General features: G+C 41.9%; 1 protein-coding gene across 21 annotated transcripts in view; it reads left to right on the top strand.

Moving 5' to 3' along the window:
* The window catches only part of PTK2 (protein tyrosine kinase 2), a 349,963-nt gene that overhangs the window by 299,368 nt on the left and 31,965 nt on the right, over window positions 1-18,630 (top strand). For all 21 annotated transcript variants that reach the window (XM_063669126.1, XM_063669127.1, XM_063669125.1 and 18 more), the window contains 3 exons: window positions 3,314-3,400; window positions 6,803-6,940; window positions 8,475-8,606. In XM_063669126.1, the coding sequence (XP_063525196.1) occupies window positions 3,314-3,400; window positions 6,803-6,940; window positions 8,475-8,606 (357 nt within the window). The remainder of the gene's footprint in view (window positions 1-3,313; window positions 3,401-6,802; window positions 6,941-8,474; window positions 8,607-18,630) is intronic.

The raw sequence follows: 18,630 nt of genomic DNA, 5'->3' as shown, positions 1-18,630 counted from the left end.
ACCTCTGATTTGTAGAGAACAGAAGTAGAGCTGTTTTACCAATACATTTGCACTCTCCATGGCTGTTGGTTAGCAACATTTGATTTTGTGGTGTCCTTTGTGCAAATATTTTGTCTATCATAAGACATTCTCAACTTTTTACCTTTTATTTTTATTTTGAAATGGAACCTTGTGTTATCATTTGCTACCCAGTTAAGTCTTTGCATCACTGTGAGATATTTTACATTCATTTTGCCATTCTCTGATCTATTTGTTTTGTATGTTCCTTTTTATTTGGTGAGTCAGAAGTACACTAGTCGTAGAATAGCATCATGGCCCAGTAGATTTTGGAGTCAGGCAGCTCCACCATTACCACCTGTATGCCCCTATTTAAATTGCCCAATGTATCTGAGACTCTGTAAAATAGGGGTTATAATATTGCTTCATAGCAATGTGGTGATGAAAATTATCAAATTGTATGTAAAGTAGGTAGTTCAGTATACACAGAATACACAGTAAATTGCAACTTTTTTTTTTTTTTTTGGCCTGAATTTATCAAGAGTGCATCACTGTGCAACTGTCAGCTCTGTTTATTGTTTCAGTCCCCGGCTCTGCCTCCTTCCATTCTTGGACTCCAAGAGCATTTGATTCAGGAAACCCTTTCCCCTGCAACCATTATTAATGCTTATATATTAACACATATCTTTAAAACAAGTACAAAGGTAGCCAAACTGTTTTTTTTAACCTCTTTTAATTCAGCACAACCACTTTGTAGAACACACTTTGGAAATTGCCACCCTAGGACACACAGTAGAGAAAAGCCTAGAATGCTCTCTTTATACCCTTTTCCTGTTTGGGGTGTCTTTGGGGGAATTCATGTTGTTATTTAAGTTTAGAGTAGACTCTATCTGGAACACTGTTTGAAACATGACAGGGCTAAGCCAAAAGGAAGGATTTTTCGCCCTCAGGAATTTAACAGCTCATAATAGCAGGGCTAGAGCAAGTGCAAAAGCACCTGCAACCCAAGGTAGGGTTTGAAAAAGGCCTCCTTAGGAGAGCAGAGGACATATGTTTATGTTAGGCTGGCAAAATCAGGAGCTGTTGCGTGAAAGAAGTAACATCTAAAAGACTGAAAGGATCAGAAGTATACTACAGATGGAAGGAGGAGACATTCCAGGGAGAAGGGACAGTATAAGCAAAACTGAGGGGGAAATGAGACTGATTTTAGAGACCAAAACATACTCTGGACCTAACTAAAGCAAAGCACGTGTTCACCCAGCACTGTGGGAGAGAGAGACAGGCACTAAGGCGTTTTCTTTCCTAAGCTTGTTGGGACTTAAATCTATTTCCTTTTATTCTGGACTTAATTTGGCTAGACAGTAATGGGTTTCCACCTTGTTAAATCCCCCAAGTTTTAAAAGACTTTATTGACTTCTTTCAGACTTCTGTTTCAGACTAAATTGTTCTTTCACTATGAACTTTGAATTCATTTATCCCACAAACAAAATGAGAATTTAAGACCTGGAAGTGACTTTAGAGATCCTCTAGCTCACCCCCCATCTTACGGATGAGGAACTAGAAGCCAGTCAGTTTCATCACTGGACCACAGTCACGCAACCAGGAAGTAGTCAAACAATAGAACACAAGTGCCTTCTCTCCAGGTCCCAGACTACTGGACAGAGAGCATTTGGGTCCCTCAGGCTCAGAATATTCAGTATCCCATTTTGTTATTAATGATACTTTAATATCTTTATTAAGATACAATTTAGATACCATACAGTTTATCCATTGAAAGTGTGCAGTTCGGCTGGGCACAGTGGTTCACTCCTGTAATCCCAGCACTGTGGATGGCTGAGGCAGGCAGATCACTTAAGGCCAGGAGTTCAAGACCAGCCTGGCCAACATGGCAAAACCCTGTCTCTACTGTAAATACAAAAATTAGCCTGGTGAGGTGCCGCATGCCTGTAATCCCAGCTACTTGAGAGGCTGAGGCACGAGAATCGCTCAAACCCAGGAGGCAGTGGTTGCAGTGAGCCGGGATTATACACTGCACTCCAGCCTATACGGCACAAGTGAGACTCAAATAAATAAATTGTACAATTCAGTGTTTTTTAGTATATTCAGAGTTGTGCAACCATCGCCACAACCGGTTTTAGGACTTTTGTTTTGTTTTTAGTAGAGACAGGGTCTCGCTGTGTTGCCCAGGCTGGTCTCAAACTCCTGGGCTCAAGTGATCCACCTCGGCCTCCCAAAGTGCTGGGATTACAGGCGTGGGCCATAGCGCCCAGCCTAGAATATTTTTATCACCCCCAAAATGAAATCCTGCATGCATTAGCAGTCATCCCCCATCTCTTCCTCCTTCCAACCCCTGGCAACCACTTATGTACTTGCTATCTATATTAATCTTTCCTATTCTAGATATTTCATTAAATAAATCATATGTTCTTTGTGACTGGCTTTTTTCACTTACAATGTTTCAAAAGTTCATCCATGTTGTAGCATGTGTCAGTACTTTATTCCCTTTAATTAAAAATAATATCCCTTTCATAGGTATACAGCATTTTGTTTATCCATTTATATCAGTTGACGGACATGGACTCTTCCCCCTTTTTATCTATTGTGAATAATGCTGTTAAGAACATTCATGTACATGTTTGTGTTTACTTAATTTGTTTTTTTCAAAGATACAGTCTTGCTATGTTGCCCAGGCTGGCCTCTAATTCCTTGGCTCAAGCGACCCTCTCACTTCAGCCTCCTGAGTAGCTGATGTACATGTTTTTGTGTGGAGATATATATTTTCATGTCTCTGTTGCATATACCTGAAAGTAGAATTGCTGGATCATATACTAATTCTCTATTTAATTTTTAAGGAATAGCCATACTGTCTTCCATAGTGACTACACCATTTTACATTCCCAACAGACTGGCCTGATTGGTTTTCAACTCCTGGCCTCAAACGATCCGCCCACCTCAGCCTCCCAAAGTGCTGGGATTACAGGCATGAGCTACCATGCCCTGCCCAAGATTTACTCTTAAGTTTTCTTCTGAGAATCTTAGAGTTTTTAACTTTTACATTTAGACCTGTAATTCATTTTGAGTTAATTTTTGTGTGTGTGGGAGGAAGAGGTCAGACTTCAGTTTTTCACATGTAGCTATCCAGTTGCCACAGCATCATTTGTTGAAAAGACTGTTCTTTCCCTATTGAAATGTCTTAGCATCTTTTTGTCATTCTTTTCAAGTAAGCTCTATTAGGAAAATGTCTTTTTCTATTCATGAAGTACAGGTTTGTCAAAATCAAAGGGTTCATTCATATGATGCTTTGTTGATTTTACAGCCCAGCAGACCGGGTTATCCTAGTCCGAGGTCCAGTGAAGGATTTTATCCCAGCCCACAGCACATGGTACAAACCAATCATTACCAGGTATGCCAGTCGTTACAGATATAAACTGTGTTATTTGATTATTTAGCACTTTTGGGGTAGAGCGGTACATTGTGCATATTTTTATTTATGCACTTATGAGTATGATTTGGCTGATAGAAAGTTGAGAAAGTGGTTACCCTAATCATTGAGTGATGTTGTCTTGACACCCCACTCAGAAGGTATTTGTTTTTCACTCCATCTTCAAGTGGGCAGGACCAGGGCCTGCTGCCATTCTTAGGCGCGTTTTCATCTACTTGCTATGGTAAAGGGCAAGGTGAAGCCAGTGGGCACACACTCTGCAGAGGGAGTACTGAACTGGACAGTTTTCATGGAAGGCAAGAATAAAATTCAAAATTAACAGAACCCAGATGAAATACCATATGGACAAGTGTGAAAAGTGTTAGATTTATAGACAGATATCCTGTGCAAATTAGAAAAAATTATCCTTCAAAGAAAAGGACCTGACACAAAGTAAACAATTCATTTGTTTTTGAGAAAAAGTTATTAACTTTTACTAGGGTATACCTTACAATGCACAGGTCTTTGTTCCGACAGATGCATACCCCAGTGCGTCCCATCCTCACTTCAGGATATAGAGCGTGTCTGTGACCCTGGCAGTTCCTTTGTGCCCCTTCCCATCAGGCAGCTCCTGCCCCAGGAGCAACCATTCTTCTCACTTCTAGTATCAGAGATTTCTGCCTGTTCTAGAATTTTATATAAATAGATCATATAGAGTGTGCTTTTTAGGGCTTATCTTTTTTTACTCGTTGTAATGTCTGTAGAAGTCAGAGTCCTATTGAGGGTGTCAGTACTTAACCTTTCCTACTTCCTTCACAGAGTTGTTGAAAGCATGGTTTAAATTAAGGCCTCTTGGGTCAAAATGGGCAAAAAATCTTAAGTATTGGTACTTAACTGTCAGTAATAAGGGAGAATGTAAGCACTTTCTTATTGGAAAAGATATGTCAGTGGCAGTTTAGAACAGCAAATTTTAGCCTCTTTATCTAGCCTCCAGATTCTAACGTCTAATTCTGGAGCCCAAGAATAGCTTATTGTTAACAAGCAGCCTCAGTGGGTTCTGAGGCAGATGACTCAGACCTATGTTTTGGGAGATACTGTTCTGAGATGGCCATTTGCCTGGCGGAGTCAAGAGTGAATCATTTGAGTTTTCGAGGGCATCTGTCTGTTCATTCAGCAAGGTTGCACTGAATGTTCACCTACTCTGCCTGGCACTATTCTAGGGACTGGGAATATGAAGACAAATAAAGTACTCTTTTTTCTCATGGAAGGAGCTCACAGGGCCCTTTGTCAGTTTGGATTACTACCAATTCCATAAGTGAAGAAGCCAAAACCCTGACCCAGCACAAGGGTCAGAGCAATGGGAAGTACGCAGGTGGCCTACAGAAAGAAACCCCACCTCTATGATTGCTGAGAGACCCTGAGCTCTGGCAGACAAGCAGATGGGCCCCAGGGGAACAGCCTGAGTCTGTGCCTGGCTGGTATGGAAAGTGAACTAGCCCTGAGTGGGAATTGAATACCAGCATTGTTTTGAGAAAACATGTAGCACCTGCTTAATGAGACAAGCTGTTAGCAGAGAGACAGTTCTTTTTGTGTCCCAGCAGGCCTGGTCTGTGGCACTGTCAAGATTTGAAACTCTACTATGTGTTTGTTAGTGGCTGTCTGTCACCAGTGCAGTGGAAAAGCCCCTGAGAGTGGGGACTTGAACTTAGAACAGTGTGTAAAAATGAGTAAATAGAGAATTAAGTAAAACATTGATTTTTTTCATTGAACGAATATATGATTAACCTTTCCCAAGCCCAAATTTTCCTCTCTTGTAAATGAGACCAACTATTAGACATTTCCTGATGTTACTTCATTTTTAGCCTAAACTGATCCTTCTACATGGTTACTATTATGTAGAAAACTGCGTTAGACCATTTTAAACCTCCTTGTTGTGAAAATTCCTAAATGTTTTCTGGCAATAATATATCCTTTTTCACCAGAAATCTTGATATAGCATTTTGCATTTAGTAGCAGTTTTTATTATTAAGATATTTTCATTCAAATAAACTGTGAGAACTAACTGTATGTCTTACTTGAAAAATTCATTAATTTCATATTGTCCATATGGAATTTTGGTATAAATTAATGCCTAGAGACCTAATAAATGCACAAAACCTTTGTTGAAGGATGTGTTGATATTTGGAAATACAGTTTTGGCTGTGCTTTATCTCACTAAAAAATTAACTGACAACACCCACCATACAACACTAGCCTAATGAGGTGTGGAAACCAATACTGATTCTGTTCTCTGTCTTTCTCTTGATTGAGAGAAGGAACCATATAAAAATCCCATCTTATTTTCCCTCTGCCTTGAAATTTTTCTCTGTGTCCAACTGAATGTCTTCTCTCTGCCTTAGTCATCATTGTTAGAACTTAAAGGTACGACTTATCCTACCATCAGCTCCCAGGTCATTAGAGGACAAACATTTGGGGGTTTTTTTGTGTGTTTTTTTGTTGTTGTTATTCTTGTTGGGGGATAGTGGTTGGTTGGACAGGAAAGGGGATTTCTAGAGCAAAGTATGGCACAGCCATTTTTGTGGCTTCCTGTTGCTTTTGCATCCAAGGATGGGCTGTCCTCATTATTTTAGTAAATGTGAAATTCCAAAGAAACGATTTCTTATTTTCTGGTATATATTTGCACTAGCTCTCTAATGCAGCCATAACAAATGTCCTTTCTTGAGACATTAGCTGAGAGTCCATTTCCTTGCCTTATCAGCTTCTACAGGCCACCTACATGCCTTGGCTCATGGTCCCCTTACTCCATGTTCTGAAGCCAGAAGTTTTTTTTTTTTGAGACGGAGTCTCGCTCTGTCACCCAGGCTGGAGTGCAATGGCGCGATCTCGGCTCACTGCAAGCTCCGCCTCCCAGGTTCATTCTTCTGCCTTAGCCTCCCAATTAGCTGGGACTACAGGCTACTCCTGACCTTGTGATCCGCCCGCCTCGGCCTCCCAAAGGGCTGGGATTACAGGCTTGAGCCACTGTGCCTGGCCCAGAGCCAGCAGTACTAACTCTCTCTGACCCTTCTTCAGTGGTCCCATGTCCCTCCCTCCTCTTTTACTTCCCTCTTGCACTTTTAAGGACCCTTGTAATTACACTGGACTCACTCAGATATCCCAGATACCCTCCCAACCCAAGGTCCTTGACTTATAACCACATCTACAAAGTCTCTTTTGCCATGTAAGGAAACATATTCACATGTTCAAGGGATTAGAACATATCTTTAGGGGGCCATAATTCTGCCTGCCACAATATTCTCTGTAATTTTAGTTTCTTTTGTGTGTGAAGCAGAACTGTGCAGATGTTATAGTTGAACATTACCTTGCCTCCTTACTCATTCACAGGTTTCTGGCTACCCTGGTTCACATGGAATCACAGCCATGGCTGGTAGCATCTATCCAGGTCAGGCATCTCTTTTGGACCAAACAGATTCATGGAATCATAGACCTCAGGAGATAGCAATGTGGCAGCCCAATGTGGAGGTAAATCGCGTGTCTTGGGCTTCAGTTTGTTAACTTATAAAGCATGGCAAAGCTGGACATGGTGGCTTACACTTGTAATCCCAGCACTTTTGGGAGGCTGAAGTAGGAGGATTGCTTGAGCCCCAGAGTTTGAAACCAGCCTGGGCAACATAGCAAGACCCTGTCTCTACAAAAAATAGAAAATTAGTCACGTATGGTGGTATGTGCCTGTAGTCCCGTCTACTCGGGATGCTGGGGTGAGAGGATCATTTGAGCCTAGGAAGTCGAGACTGCAGTGAGCTGAGATCGTGCCACTGCACTCCAGCCTGGGCAACAGAGCAAGAGCCTGTCTCAAAAAAAAAAAAAAAAAGTAATAAATAAAGCATGGCCTAAGGCACCTTTTATTTCTAAATTCTAAGATTTATTGATTTTAGTGTATTTTTTTTTTTTTTTTTTTTTTGAGACAGAGTCTCACTCTGTCTCCCAGGCTGGAGTGCAGTGGCACGATCGCAGCTTACTGCAGCCTCCGTCTCCTAGGTTCAAGCAATTCTCCTGCCTCAGCCTCCCGAGCAGCTTGGATTACAAGTGCGAGCCACCACACCCAGTTAATTTTTGTATTTTTTAGTAGAGACAGAGTTTCACCGTGTTGGCCAGGCTGGTCTCGAACTTCTGACTTCAAGTGATCCACCCACCTCAGCCTCCCAAAGTGCTGGGATTGCAGGCTTGAGCCACCACGTCCGGCCAGATTTTAATGATTTAATTCAAAGATCAGGATACCCCATCTACTCAAATGCTTTCAGGTTTAATGAACTTTTTTTAACTAAAAGAACCCAGGGATCTTCAGTCCGTTTATTTGAAAGGCAAAGCCCTAAGTGGAATATAGTCAGCATATACATGAGGCCAATGAAGAAACAGGAAGACAGAGCATTCAGTTCTTTGGACCATGTTAATTTTTACTAAATTTTCCTGGTAAAACCAAGAACTACTCCTATAGTTTAAAAATTTATTTGACCTAGGTACAGTAACACAACCCATAGTTGCATCTACTCAAGAGGCTGAGGTGGGAAGATGACTTGAGCCTAGGAGTTTGAGGCCAGCCTGGGCAACGTAGCAAGACCCCATCTCATTAAAAAGACAAAAAATTACTTATTTGAATGAAAGAGCATCTATAGTTGTCTGCTATTTATATTCTTTTATTTAATATTTAAGACTCTGTAATATGTATCATATTTCAGCCTTCTATTACTTCTAGATTGTTTCTACTTTTTTACTATAAGTAACAATGTATTCTTTGCACATATCTTGTGTTATTTCTTTAAAACAGACCCCTACAAGTGAATCTATGAGCTAAAGGATTGCATACTTTTTGAAGATGCTTGATGCACATTAAATTGCCCCCTGCAGAAAAGTTACTCCCACAGGCACAGTATGAGAGATCCTGTTTCCACCGTACTTGCTGTTTTGCTTATCTTTTCTTGAAAGACAGATAAAACAATGTAAGAGCATAGGAATAGACTTACGAGACTGAACATGCTGTTTTCAACCCTTCTTCCAGGACTCTACAGCATTGGACCTGCGAGGGATTGGGCAAGTGTTGCCAACCCATCTGATGGAAGAGCGGCTAATCCGACAGCAACAGGAAATGGAAGAAGATCAGCGCTGGCTGGAAAAAGAGGAAAGATTTCTGGTAATTGTGTTTCTGAAAGGCTTCTTCGACTTTTTAAGCCCTGTTAGAGTCTACTATATTGCAAATCATTGCAAAATGTTATCTTTCAAAGCAGGAGAGTTAGTTTTACAACTACTTCTTAAAACTTGGAATAGGCCAGGCATGGTGGCCTATTTGGGAGGCTGAGGCAAGCAGATCACCTGAGGACAGGAGTTCAAGACCAGTCTGGCCAACATAGTGAAACCCTGTCTCTACTAAGAATACACAAAGTAGCCTGGCGCATGCCTGTAATATGCCAGCTACTTGGGAGGCTGAGGCAGGAGAATCGCTTGAACCCAGGAGGTGGAGGTTGCAGTGGGCTGAGATCATGCCATTGCATTCCAGCCTGGGCGACGAGCGAAACTCCATCTCAAAAAAAAAAAAAAAAAAAACCTACTTGAAATAATATGGCTGGATGTGGTGGTTAATGCCTAAAATCCCAGTGCTTTGGGAGGCCAAGGCAGGAGGATCACTTGAGCCCAGGAGTTCAAGACTAGCCTGGGCAACACAGCAAGACCCTGTCTCTACAAAAAATAAAAATAAAAAAAATTAGCCAGGCATTGTGGCTCACAGCTGTAGTCCCAGATACTTGAGAGGGTAAAACTGAGTCCAAGAGTTCTAGATTACGGTAAGCTATGATTGTGCCATCGCCCTCTAATAGGTCCAAAAGCCTGTATCCAAAACCCTTAAGGGCCATGTGTGTTTCAGAATTCAGTATTTTTTAAATACTAAAAAGTTAGTGTAGTATGCTGAACATTATACATTATTTAAGACTCTAATAGCATCCCAGAGTTAAAACCACTAGTGTTTCTACAGCAGAATGCAAATAATCACATTAACAGTTAAATGAAAATTATAAGATGCTTCATCTGTTCAGGTTTTACTACCATATTAGTTTGTTTCAAACATAAAAAAGCACACTTAACATTTTCAGCACTTTTTAGGTTTTGGAAATGAGGATAGAGGAATGTGGACCTGTCCATTTATTATCTTCATTTTAACAGAACAAGAAATAGAGACCTAGAGAGACCCTGGGCCACAGAGCAAGACTCTGTCTCTTAAGGAAAAAAAAAAAAACAAAACTTGCAATAATGGGTTATTTGCTTTTTAAATTATCTTTTAGGGATAAATTTCTCTAAAATTTTAGTAGTGTCATTATGGACTCAGAAATATGAACATTTGTTTGGTTTTTGCATTACCACATTGTTTACCCAGAAACAACTCCTGCTTCCATGTCAGCTTACATATAAACTATTGCATCTTGCTACTGCAGGCTGTATAACAAGACAGCTAAGATTTGCCTTCCTGGCATTAATGACTGATGCGAACCTCCTCCCGGATGTGTCTGGACATACGCATGGGAAATGTCTTCCTTCAGGCAACCCTTATTGAAAACCACTTCAGAAGTCCCTTGGGGACAGAGAGGAAGTGGTGGGACAGAGCAATCTCTGTATGTTACTTGACACAAAGGTCCTTTTAGACTCATGGTCCCTGCTGCCAAGCAGTTCTGTGCCCTCAACCTCAGAACTAAGGACTGTGAGAACCCATTCCCCACTCTCCTTGAACCCAGAATAGCTATTTCAATCTTCCTATAGTTGCCTCAATCGTATTATGGCTGAAAGAAGCTAGTATTCATAATTTCGAGCCAGTAACTTTACCTGGTCTCTCATGCTTTGCATCATCAAACATTCACTGACACTAACTTTGTGTTAAATTTAACTAATTTAGAATTTTGAAAGCATAGGATAAAACTTTCCTGCTGAATTAAAGCAAATCTTGAGGTTGTAAGGCAGATGGAAAAAAAATTGTTATTTTTGGCCTGGCACGGTGGATCACACCTGTAATCCATCCCAGCACTTTGGGAGGCCAAGGTGGGCAGATCACTTGAGGCCAGGAGTTCGAGACCAGCCTAGCCCACATGGTGAAACCCCATCTCTACTAAAAAAGAAAAAAAAAAAAAATACAAAAATTAGGCAGGTGCAGTGGCTCATGCCTGTAATCCCAGCACTTCGGGAGGCTGAGGCGGGCTGATCACTTGAGGTCAGAAGTTCGAGACCACCCTGGCCAACATGGCAAAACCCCATCTCTACTAAAAATACAAAAATTAGCCAGGTATGGTGATATCAGCATGCCTGTAATCCCAGCTACTCAGGAGGCTGAGGCAGAAGAATTACTTGAACTCAGGAGGTGGAGGTTGCAGTGAGCCAAGATGGCGCGCTATACTCCAACCTGGGTGACAGAGCAAAACTCCGTCTCAAAAAAACAAAAATTAGCCAGGCATGGTGGCACACACCTGTAGTCCCAGCTATTCAGGAGACTGAGGCATGAGAATTGCTTGAACCCAGGAGGTGGTGGTTGCAGTTAGCCGAGATTGTACCACTGCACTCCAGCCTGGGTGACAGAGTCAGACTCTGTCTGGAAAAAAAGAAAAAAAATTTTATTGTTTACTACTGCTAGTCTGAGTGAATTAATTTGGATATTATATCTATTCTAACAACATATCTACTGTTCTCTAGTCCTACATTTTAAACCTATTTTTTGTCCAGATAGCCTCTTTTACCAGACAGCATTGATTCGTGTTTTTAAAAGTAGATGTTATAAATTCTCCAAACTAGAGTTCTTGTATTTCATTCCCACGTATGACTGCATTTGGACAAAGGGTTTGCTACCAAATGTTATGGTACTGCTGTGATGTTGCTCTGACAAAGAAGAACATCAGAAAGAGCAGAAGAGGACCCTGTGTGTCACTAGGGGGACTTGAGGGAGGCAGCAGAGTATAGATAGCATTTGAGCCAAGGCTTAAAGGAGAAATTGGAATTTTTAGGGCACACAGGCTCAGGAAATACATTCCAGGAAGAGCGAAGAGTGTGGGTAATGACATGGGGTCAAAACGCTATATTCCAGCCAGGCACAGTGACTGTAATCTCAGCTACTCGGCAGTTTGAGGCAGGGAGATCGCTTGAGTCTAGGAGTTTGAGACTAGCCTGGGCTTAGCAAGACCCTGTGGCAAAAAAAAAAAGCCCTAAAGGGAGGAGGATCAAGTACCCAGAATTCCTACAATATATTATCTAAAATGTCTAATCTCCAACAAAAAATTACAAGACATACAAAGGAACAGAAATATATATGAATGATAGACAAAAGAAAAAAAGACTGTTCTGGCTGGGCACAGTGGCTCACGCCTGTAACCCCAGCACTTTGGGAGGCTGAGGCAGGTGGATCATCTGAAGTCAGGAGTTCGAGACCGGCCTGGCCAACGTGGTGAAACCCCGTCTGTACTGAAAATACAAAATTGGCATGCCTATAATCCTGGCTACTTGTGAGGCTGAGGCAGGAGTATCGTTTGAACCTGGAAGGCGGAGGTTGCAGTAAGCCAAGATCATGCCACTGTACTCCAGCCTGGGCAACAGAGCAAGACTCTGTTCAAAAAAAAACACACACAGACGCACACACACAAACTGTATTCTAAGAACTTCCTGTAGCTAGATGTGAGCAAAGCAGAGCATGTTTTGTTTTGTTTTGGTTTTGGTTTTTTTTTTACTTAATAACCATGTAATTGGAGCATCTTCATTTGGTCCTAAACCTGTCTGTTGGGTAACCTCTGAGATAGCTTGCCTGGTGCTAAACTTGGAGGCCATGATGGCATCGAGGCAATTTCCCACTCAAGTACCTTTCCTTTTTTTTTTTTTTTTTTTTTCCCTTTTCCCGGAAACAGGGTCTCACACTGTCACACCCAGGGTAGAGTGCAGTGGCACAATCACGGCTCACTCCAGCCTTGACCTCCTGGGCTCAATCTGTCCTCCCACCTCAGCCTCCCAAGTAGCTGCGACTACAGTCACGCACCACCACGCCCAGCTAATTTTTGTATTTTTGGTAGAGTTTCATCATATTGGCCAGGCTGGAACAAGTACCTTTCTTAATGCCCGTAAGATGGTATTGTATTTTTCTCTTTGCTTGTTTTCCTTACTAGACTGAGCACCCCATGAGTGCAGAGACCATGGACCATGTCTTTTCTATTCCCCATTCAGTCCACAGTGCCGAGCATATGGAAAGCTGTCAGTGTTGACTGATTGAATGAATGTTTCTTTTTTCTCTTTTATGAGTTTATTTTTTTCTTTTTGTAAATGAGTGTTTTTTAACTCATGCCTTTTCTCATGCTGCTGTGTCTGTCTGGAATGCTCAGAATCTGCCTGAGGAACACCTTTTTGTCTTTAAAGATTATTTTTGTGTCATCTCAAGGACGATACATTCCCTACACCAGGGTTTCTCAGCCTAGGCATTGTTGATCTTTGGGGCTGGCTAATTCTTTGTTGTAGGAGACTGTCCTATGAATAGTAGGAGTTGTTAGCAACATCCCTGGCCTCTACCCACAAGGTGCCAGAGAACCTTACTGAGTGCCAAGTGTGAATCTTGAATGAACTTATTTATTATGATGTGCACTACTGCGTTCTCTCCCCCAACCCCCTGCACTCTCACACATGCTCACTCTCACCCTCTTTCTCTAATAAAACATAAGTTCCTTAAGGGCAGCAACTGTGACTTAACTGTCTTTATCCTGCTTCATTTTTCTTCTAATGTTTCTCACTGTATGACAATGTCTCACTTGTTTTCCTGTCTCCTCCACTAAAGTGTAAGCATCACAAAGATGGGAACTTTATTTATTCAGCACTCTCCCCCAGCTCCCGTAGTACCGTTTGTTCAGCAGTAATAAGGCTCAACCAGTATTTATTAAGCAAATGAATGTACCACCTTACAGTGTTAAGCATCTAAATGTTAGAGGTCAAGAGGAAGGAAGAATCCAGGACAGGGATCATAGCATTGGTGTCACTATTTTTCATCTAAATGAAAAATAAAAACAAGTCATGCATGAACCCTGGGAAAGTAGATATTATAATTATTTTACAAATGAATAAATTAAAATTTAATATACATAAAAGTCATGGGGGACCTTTTAAAATTCAGTTCCCCAGGACTAGAGAACTGCAGTGGATCTGGAGAGGCCAAGGACTTAGAGTGATAACAAGCACCCCAGTTGATTTTTGAGACATGGTCCCAAGGTCACTCTCTGATCTTAGGCCTGGCAATGCTTTTCAAGATTTCAAGCAGATGGCATCTCAGAAAGATCACCTGAGGGCCGGGCACCGTGGCTCATGCCTCTAATCCCGGTACTTTGGGAGGCTGAGGCAGATGGTTCATCTGAGGTCAGGAGTTCAAGACCAACATGGCGAAACCCCATCTCTACTAAAAATACAAAAATTAGCCAGGCCTGGTGGCGCTCTCCTGTAATCCCAGCTACTTAGGAGGCTGCAGCAGAAGAATTGCTTGAACCCAAGAGGCAGAGGTTGCAGTGAGCTGAGATTGTTCCACTACACTCTAGCCTGGGTGACAGAGTGAGACTCCGTCTCAAAAAAAAAGGACCACCTTAGCCTTGCTTGCTGACTGATGGCTCAGAGGGCAAGATAGGAAATGCAGAGATCCAATAGGAAGTTGAGTGGTCATTCAAATAAATGACAGCAGGGTCTAAGCTGGAAAAGGCAAAGTGGGAAGGAGCAGAGAAGACAGACTTAAAAGGGACAAGATTTGGTGAACTGGTATAGGAGGTCAAGAGGAAGGAAGAATCCAGGACAGAAATCATAGCATTGGTGTCACCAAAAATAACATTGTGCTACCAAATGAAATAAAATTCAGATTGAGGAGTCCATGTCAGGGAAACATGATGATGCCAGGTTTGGACATTTGGGATATGCAAATGGGAATGCAGAGGAGGCAGCTGGATATAGGGCACAGAGCCCAGAGGAGGTGGTCTGTGCTGGAGATTCAGATTTTTAGACAGCTGCATGGAAAGCTTGGTGCACTGGGAATAACGCCTGGTGCAGGTGTAGTGTGAGGACCACCCTGACCACCTCTCAGTTGGAAGGTAGTGTATGTTGGATGTAGAAGCTCTTGTGACACTGTCGAGCGGTGATGGTGGCAGCTAGGTCTCTGGGTATGCACACACGTGCTTTATGGTCCTTAATTTGGTGAAGAGACTCTAACAATGGTAATTATATCTCGTTGTGGTCCTTTTTATGCTGTGTATGTGTAAAAATTACTGTTGGTTTCCATGGTATCTGCTATTTACAAGCTTGTTTCTGTGTCTTGGCCTTTGGCATGAGCTAGGCCCAGAGCTATTGGTCTGTGTCCTTGCAGCCACCAGGCCAGGCCGCTGCACCTACTTTTAGGTTAAACAGGTGATTGTTGAAGCTGTGTGTCAGAAGTCTTTCTGTCCTCTTAGGCCAAGGAACCTTCCAATACAGAGCTTCTCAGACTGCATGGAAGGGCCATTTGTATCTTTCTAAACCGTTGCAGACCAATACTCTTGTAAAATAAAATTTCAAAATCATTGACTAGAAAAAGACATAAAAATATAAGCCAGACTTTTTTGACAGCCCCAAAATTACTGTTTCAAATTGCTATAAAAATGTCTAAAGATGCTCACTAGGCCGGGCACGGTGGCTCACACCTGTAATCCCAGCATTTTGGGAGGCTGAGGCGGGCGGATCACGAGGTCGGGAGATGGAGACCATTCTGTCTAACACAGTGAAACCCCGTCTCTACTAAAAATACAAAAAATTAGCTGGGCATAGTGGCAGGTGCCTGTAGTCCCAGCTACTCAGGAGGCCGAGGCAGGAGAATGGCGTGAACCCGGGAGGCGGAGCTTGCAGTGAGCCGAGATCGCGCCACTGCACTCCAGCCTGGGCGACAGCGAGACTCCGTCTCAAAAAAAAAAAAGATGCTTACCTTCTGTTTTCATCTTCATAAACTGGTTCATTCCCAGACCCACCCAGGCCTACTGCTCTGGTCCTGCCATTTACTTCAGTAAGGTCAGCTGTGCACCCTATTAGGTAAGTTCTGTTCTTGTTTGAAAAATTAACTTGCTTTGTCAGTAGTATTACCCAAATTTTAGATCAAAACAGATGTCTTCTGACATCTGTTTTCAGAGATCACATCATCACATCATTTTTTATGGTTGCTACTGCTAGTCACATCTATTACTTTTTGAGTACTTCAGTGGGTCAGGAGTCCCTCCTCTGGATCTCTGCATTATCTCAACAACCCTGCACAGAATGTGTTTTATGATAGCAGCCCGGATGCTCTTGCCCAAGGTCATGTGGCCCCACAGCAGATACTCTGTACTATACCTAGCTCTCCCTTTTTTTTTTTTTTTTTTTTTTTTTAATTGAGACAAAGTCTCACTCTGTGGCCCTGGCTGGAGTGCAGTGGCACAATACTAGTTCACTGCATCCCTAACCTCCTGGGCTCAAGTCATCCTCCTGCCAGAGTAGCTGTGACTACAGGCATATGCCACCAAGCCTGGCTAATTTTGTTATTTTTTTTTATAGAGATAGGGTCTCACTTTGTTGTCCGTGCTGGTCTCAAACTCCCGGGATCAAGCAGTTCTCCCACCGTGGCTTCACAAAATGTTGGGATTACAGGCGTGAGTCACCATGCCTGGCCCCACACTCCCTTCTCTTGTTCCCAGGTCAGCTACTGTCCTTTCTGAAATAGTTCTGTGCCTGCAAATATACTCTGAAAGCTGTCTTACAAAGTGAGTGCCGGAGATTGCTGGCAACCTTAGTTAGAACCTCAGTTGGTTGAAAGAGCTTTCTTTCCTATTGGGCATTGCTTAAAAATAGAGTAACTTTGCAACTTGCTTTTTTTTATTACTGCGTGCACAATAATTTTCTAATGTGATACTATGCTTAAAACAGGATTTTAATTTTAAATGAGAAAGCCCTATCTATATAAAGCCTACTTTGTGTTTTGAGAAAGAAATATGTGAGCATTTTCCCTCACATAGCAGATCCGGTCAGTCTGAATGAAAGATGAATGCCGAGACGAGGAACTAAAGAGCAGTGGCAAGAGGCTGTCTGTCTGAAGCCAGGCTGCTGTCCCTGCTTCTGCTACACAGCAAGGCCACAGCACTCCTATTTTTTCCCTTATACCAGATTCCAGGTTTGAAAGCAGTACAGTGTAGTGAAAGAAGAAAAGACTGAGCTATAAACCTTAAATTTGAAGTTTTTTAAAGCCATACCCACATGAGAGTAGAGACTGTAGCTAACTCGAACTGTTTTTTTGGCTTGTTTGTTTTTGTTTGTTTTGAGATGAAGTCTTACTCTTGTCCCCCAGGCTGGAGTGAAATGGCGCGATCTCGGCACCCTGCAACCTCCGCCTCCCGGATTCAAGTGATTCTCCTGCCTCAGCCTCCCGAGTAGCTGGGACTACAGGCGCCTGCCACCATGCCCGGCTAATTTTTGTATTTTTAGTAGAGATGGGGTTTCACCATGTTGGCCAGGCTGGTCTTGAACTCCTGACCTCAGGTGATCCACCCACCTCGGCCTCCCATAGTGCTGGGATTACAGGTGTGAGCCACTGCACCTGGCTGAGAATCTATTCTTTCTGATTGGCTGTCTTTGGCTGTATTGCCCTTCAGTTCCTAATAGGCACTCATCTTTCATTCAGGAGGTCCGTGTATGCTGTATACAGCATATAGTTAGAGCTACTGTATTTCGTTCACAGAACAGAAGTAGATTTTATATGGATAAGCCTTTCTCATTTTAAAATTAAAATCCTGTCTTTAGGAAAATACCACATTAGGGAATTATGCATTAAAGAAAGTTATTTCATAAAATTTATATGGAAATAAAAATAGATTAATTCATGTAAACACATCAAACAATACCTTACTCTATAGGCAAAAATATAAATGAGTTGCATTTTTTGTTTAAGTAAAACAGTAAATATTTCCTGCCTATAGAAGGTACTTATTATCTGTTGACTGATTGAAGCCCACCTCCACTGTTTAAGAGGTGTTACCACAAGCAACTAAATCTTTCTAAGTCAAGTTCCTCGTCTATAGCATATCTCTTGTGCCTTGGATGTTAATTGAAGCATTCCTTCAGCAAATATTTACTGCACATCTATGTGCGCAATGCTGCCAGGCACTTCTTTAATTCTGATAATGACTGACTGGGGTAGGTATTATTCTGCCTATTTTACAGGTGAGGAACTGGGCCTAGAGAAGTTATTTGCCTTGTCCAAAGGAGCATGGACAATCAGTTCACTAGAAAAATGCACAGGGCATTCATTTCCTCCACCTGTTTATCCGGTGTTCTAGCAGGTAACAGAGATGCAGCAGTGAGGCAGACAGCTTCATAGCCTCTGTCTTCAAGGAACTTAGCATCTCATTATAAGAAACAGAAATGGTCAACTATTTGGGGAAAGGGAGGAGGAGAGGAGCAAATTACAACAATATATTATACAGTATTTTCTTTATGAATTGGTTGAGAGTTTTAAAATGATAATACAGTGGTGCTAGGGTACAGTGAGAGAAATGCTATCACATATTACTGACATAGATGAAAATCAGGACAGCCTTGAGCAATTTGGAAACTTATACCAAGATTTTTCAAATGTTCAAACTCTTTGACTTAGTAATTCCTTTCTTAGAAATCTGCTCCAGAGACAGGAAGATCACTTGAGCACAGGAGTTTAAGACCAGCCTGGATAACATAGTGAGACCCCCGCCTCCAACCATCTCTAAAATAAAAAGAAAAGAAATCTGTCCCAGGGAAATAATCAGGGACTTAGTCAAAGATTTGTATACAAAGGTGTTCATCTACAACCTATTTATAAAGGATTTTGAAAATGACCCTAATGTCCAACAATAAAAGAACTATTTATTTTAACTCTTATGTGGCACCAACTTAGTACTTTGCAAATATTAACTCATTTCATCCTCCTAACAATCCTATGTGTTGGTTACAATTACTGTTCCATTTTAGAGATGAAGAAATTGAGGCCCAGGTCACACAGCTTGTAAGGACTGGATCCTGATTTGAACCCAGGCCACCTGGTGCCACAGCTCACACCCTTCACTACCATTGTCTATTTTATGATGATAGTCATGCAGTGGAACGTTGTGCAGCCTTAAACATTGTTGTGTCAGTTTGCCCTGTATAAATGT

This window comes from Pongo pygmaeus, chromosome 7, assembly GCF_028885625.2.
Source record: "Pongo pygmaeus isolate AG05252 chromosome 7, NHGRI_mPonPyg2-v2.0_pri, whole genome shotgun sequence".
Classification (NCBI taxonomy): domain Eukaryota; kingdom Metazoa; phylum Chordata; class Mammalia; order Primates; family Hominidae; genus Pongo; species Pongo pygmaeus.
The sequence above is the reverse complement of the archived record's forward strand: the minus strand, read 5'-3'. Positions and strand labels throughout refer to the sequence as shown.